General features: G+C 32.7%; 2 protein-coding genes across 2 annotated transcripts; both read right to left on the reverse strand.

Moving 5' to 3' along the window:
• Positions 1-1,860: 1,860 nt before the first annotated feature.
• On the reverse strand, positions 1,861-2,676 carry EAH_00060920 (DNA-directed RNA polymerase , related; the record flags this gene model as incomplete). The annotated part of the gene is made up of 1 exon (XM_013393402.1): positions 1,861-2,676. One exon carries the CDS (start codon positions 2,674-2,676, stop codon positions 1,861-1,863), a length of 816 nt encoding a protein of 271 aa, XP_013248856.1.
• Positions 2,677-2,747: 71 nt separating this feature from the next.
• Positions 2,748-4,009, reverse strand: EAH_00060930 (DNA-directed RNA polymerase , related; the record flags this gene model as incomplete). Its single annotated transcript, XM_013393403.1, has 2 exons — positions 2,748-3,221; positions 3,716-4,009. 2 exons carry the CDS (start codon positions 4,007-4,009, stop codon positions 2,748-2,750), a joined length of 768 nt encoding a protein of 255 aa, XP_013248857.1.
• Positions 4,010-4,538: the final 529 nt, after the last annotated feature.

A 4,538-nucleotide genomic window follows, 5' to 3' on the forward strand; every position in this document is an offset into this window, starting at 1 on the left:
TATAGATGCATATATATATATATAGATGTATATATATATATGTATATATATATATATATATATATATAGATGTATATATATAGATCTATGCTTATGAGTAAATGCTGGGTATATACAGTACGTACACTATATATATATGTATACAGATATATATATGTACATAAATGCACATACGTGCATATACAAACAAATAAATAAACATAAATAAATACAAATAAATAAAACAGCAGTAAATACTATTTAAAAATAAACAAACAAATAATGCATCGATAAATACGCATATATATATATATATATATATGTATGTTATATGTATATGAATATGTGTATATTTATACTTGTTTTTATATTTGTTTATCTGTTTATTTATTTATATACAAGTATAAAATATACAAAGAACATGAGCAAACAAATAAATAAACAAATAAGCAAATATAAATACAAGTATAAATATACACATATTCATATACATACAACATGCATATATATATATATATATATTTATTTATTTATTTTTATATACAGTCTTTGTCTGCGTCTATATCCACATAACAAACAACACAAACAAATAAACAAATAAATAAAGAAGCAAAAACATCTAAGTACATAAAAGCATAGAAATATATAAATATATATAAATGCATATACATATAAACACATACATATATATAAATATACATATACATATAACTATATACATATATATATATATATAAATATATATATAAATGCATATACATATAAACATATACATATATATAAATATACATATACATATAACTATATACATATATATAAATATACACACTCATATATATATATTTATATTTATATATATATACATTTATATACATATATATACGTACTTTGTCTGCATCAATATCAAGAAAGAGAGCCTTAATAGTAGGTGCATCAAGTTTAATAGAAATGTAAGCACCATCAGGGGTGTAAACTTCTTTGATATAAGAGCAGCAGTCTTTCAAGGCTGTCTTCTCTATTTTATTTTTAATTAAAACTGCGTAATTATAATCTGTGTCGTTTAATAACGGCACTTCAATTATAGGCGTCTGAATCTTAGGCGCTGCATTTATTATTTCTTTTATACGAGGTACACCCAGCGTAACGTTCATCGAAGCAACGCCTATAAACAAACAGCAAAATATATTTATTTATTTATTTATTTGTTTGTTTATTTGTTTGTTTGTTTGTTTGTTTATTTATTAATTTGCTTATTTGTTTATTTGTTTATTTGTTTATCTGTTTGTTTATTTACTTTTTATTATCTTCATTCTTTATCTTTATATGTATACATATATATATATATATACAGTATATTGTTTATTTATATTTATATATAGATATGTATATATATACAGTGTTTATTCATATACAGTAACAGTTATCTTGTTTTATTTATACACAGCAACATATTTATTTATTTATTATTATTTTTTATTTTTATTTTGTTTATATGCAGCAGCAGATATAACCTGTCTCTGTCTGTCTCTCTGTCTCTGTCTCTGTCTCTCTCTCTCTCTGTCTCTCTCTGTCTCTCTCTCTCTCTGTCTCTCTGTCTCTCTATCTCTCTCTCTATCTGTCTATCTCTCTCTCTCTCTGTCGCTCTCTCTCTCTCTCTCTCTGTCGCTCTCTCTCTCTCTCTCTCTCTCTCTCTCTATCTATCTATCTATCTATCTCTCTCTCTGTCTCTCTCTATCTCTCTATCTGTCTCTATCTATCTCTCTCTGCCTATCTATCTCTCTCTCTATCTATCTATCTATCTATCTATCTATCTATCTATCTATCTATCTATCTATCTATCTATCTATCTATCTATATATATATATATATCTATCTATCTATCTATCTATCTGTCTCTGTGTCAGTCTGCTCACCAGCGAAGTGAAAAGTTTTCAAAGTCATTTGAGTGCCGGGTTCTCCGATGGATTGAGCGCCCATCGCTCCGACAGCTTCACCCGGTTCAGCGACAGCTCTTCTATATTTTCTGTCTGTACACCTCAAGAACTCAAATATATGACGAACTGTTAGCCAGTGATGACGACTGTATTTACATAAATAACCTTCATCTCCATGTACACCCCGACATTCTAATGCTCCTGCTGCTCCTGCTGCTCCTGCTGCTGCTGCTCCTGCTGCTCCTGTTGCTGTTGCTGCTGCTGCTGCTGCTCCTGTTGCTGTTGCTCCCACTGTTGCTGCTGCTGTTGTTGTTGCTGTTGTTGTTTCTCCTGTGGTTGAAGAAATTTGCATGCACTCGTGCTTCAAAACAGAAGAAGTTAAAGAAGCCGCTTCTTTAACTGCTTCGTGCCTCTGGGAGCCTCCTATAAAGTTAATATTTGTCTCATGAAGCAGCCAGCAGCGTCTATAAATAGTATATCCCGTCTGTCTCCAACATGTAATTAATTTGTTGTAGTCTGCTGCATCAAATGCAGGTAGTTGTCGTGAAAATAACCTATAATCTTCAACTTGTTTTGCTTTATTCGTCAACCACTCTAATAATTCTTGTTTAAATATTCGGACATGCTCTGTCTCGCATTGATGAGTTGGAGACTCTTCTAGTGCAACTTTCTGGTGTCTGTACAGCTGTTGTGCTGAAGCTTCATTCAATAATTTTAATAAAAAGTCGGACCAAGCTAATATTTCAAAGGGTAATAGCGGCATATTCTTTTTACATGCAGACGTATATTCATACACCGCAAAGTATCCGAATAGATAATTTTGTGCTTGACGCGCTAACGGATCTGCACAATACAAATCCCCAAACGCCTGCTGCTGCTGCTGCTGCTGCTGCTGCTGCTGCTGCTGCTGCTGCTGCTGTTGCTGTTGCTGCTGGTAGTGACGCCGTTGCTGCTACCACTGCTGATGCAGATCTCGCCTTTGGTGCTGCTACTGCTGCAGCTACTTATACCGTTGCTGCTGCTGCTGCTGCTGCAACTAATACCGTTGTTGTTGCTGTTGTTGTTGCTGCTGCTGTTGCTGCTGTTGTTGTTGGTTTGTATTAGATCTTTTCTAGTGATTCTATCCGGCAGAAAGGGTATTCGAATCATAGCAGAGATATGAAAGAAAACTTTGTTTAAATCCGCAGGTCTTGTCCCTGCCTCCATCATCAAAGGGCTTAATCCGTCGTCTCCGTACACAAACTGCACAATCTGTCCTTCACTTGTGCGTACAGTGTAATCGTACTTTACTGCTAAGTCTTCTAATGCCTGTACACAAACATATTATCATTAATAATATATATATATGTGTATATATGTATATATATATATATATATGTATATATGTATATATACATATATGTATATATGTATATATGTATATATGTATATATGTGTATATGTTTGTCTGGTTGTTTATTTAGGGTTTTTAAATATAGTTTATTTGCTGCGTGCATTAGCAGTGGTTTACTTTCATGAGTCTTCTTTGCATGTATCATGTTTAAAGGTTTAGAGTTTAGGGCTTGTGTATCATGTTTAAGGGTTTAGGGTTTAGGGTGCGTGCATCTTGTTTAGGGTTTAGGGTTTAGGGGGCATGTATCCCGTTACAGTGTCTAAACCCTTTGGTGTTTAGGGTTTAGGGTTTGGGGTTTAAAGTTCTAGGGTTAGTTTAGGGTTTAGAGTGCATGTATCCCGTTGAAGTGTCTAAACCCTTTAGGGTTTAGGGTTTAGGGTTTAGGGTTTAGGGTTTGGGGTGTATATACCTTCATGAGTCTTCTTTGCATGTAACCCGTTTCTGCAGTTTTGACAGCAGTATCAACGAGGCCTTCTCTACCGGACATAGTATGAAAGAAGAACTCATCAGGATGAAGACCGCTATAAAAAGAGTTTGCTACAAACCCTCTGCTTCTAGCATCTTTACAGAAGGCAGGGAAGTGAGGTAATGTTCGAGAAACAAAACCGTTATTAATTCTCTGACCGGAAACATTTTGCTGTCCTACGCATGCAATCATCTGCGCAATATTAATAAGAGCACCCTTTGCTCCGGATTGAAACATTAGTAATGGCTTATTAAGAGGTTTTAATATATTATTACATATTTTACCTGCTTCATTTCTTAGATCATCAAGAATACGTTTAACTCTTACTTCTAATGTCTCATTCAATGTACACCCTGGATTAGGTTTTATTAAGCCTTTCTTATATAGTTCTATTTCTTTATCTACAGCTTTATACCCTTCGTTTAAAAGCTCTTGCTTTGCTTTTAATAAACTTCTACTCGGTGCTACATCTTCTAGTCCTATTGTAAACCCAAACGATGAAAACCAGCGAGAACATAGACGAGCTACTCTACTCATGCATGCAGCTGCTAAGCTCTCCGTGTTGTCTCTAATCAAATGAAAGAATAAACCGTCCTTTGAATCCTGCATGCAAACATAAACAATTTTATATATATATAATATATAATATATATATATCATATATAAATATTATTTATTATATATATTATTTATAATATATATATGCATAATAAATATATACATATTATATACATATAATGTATATGTGTATAATATATATATAATA

The sequence above is a fragment of the Eimeria acervulina genome, genomic scaffold (genome assembly GCF_000499425.1).
Source record: "Eimeria acervulina Houghton genomic scaffold, Eah_scaff1548, whole genome shotgun sequence".
Lineage (NCBI taxonomy): Eukaryota > Apicomplexa > Conoidasida > Eucoccidiorida > Eimeriidae > Eimeria > Eimeria acervulina.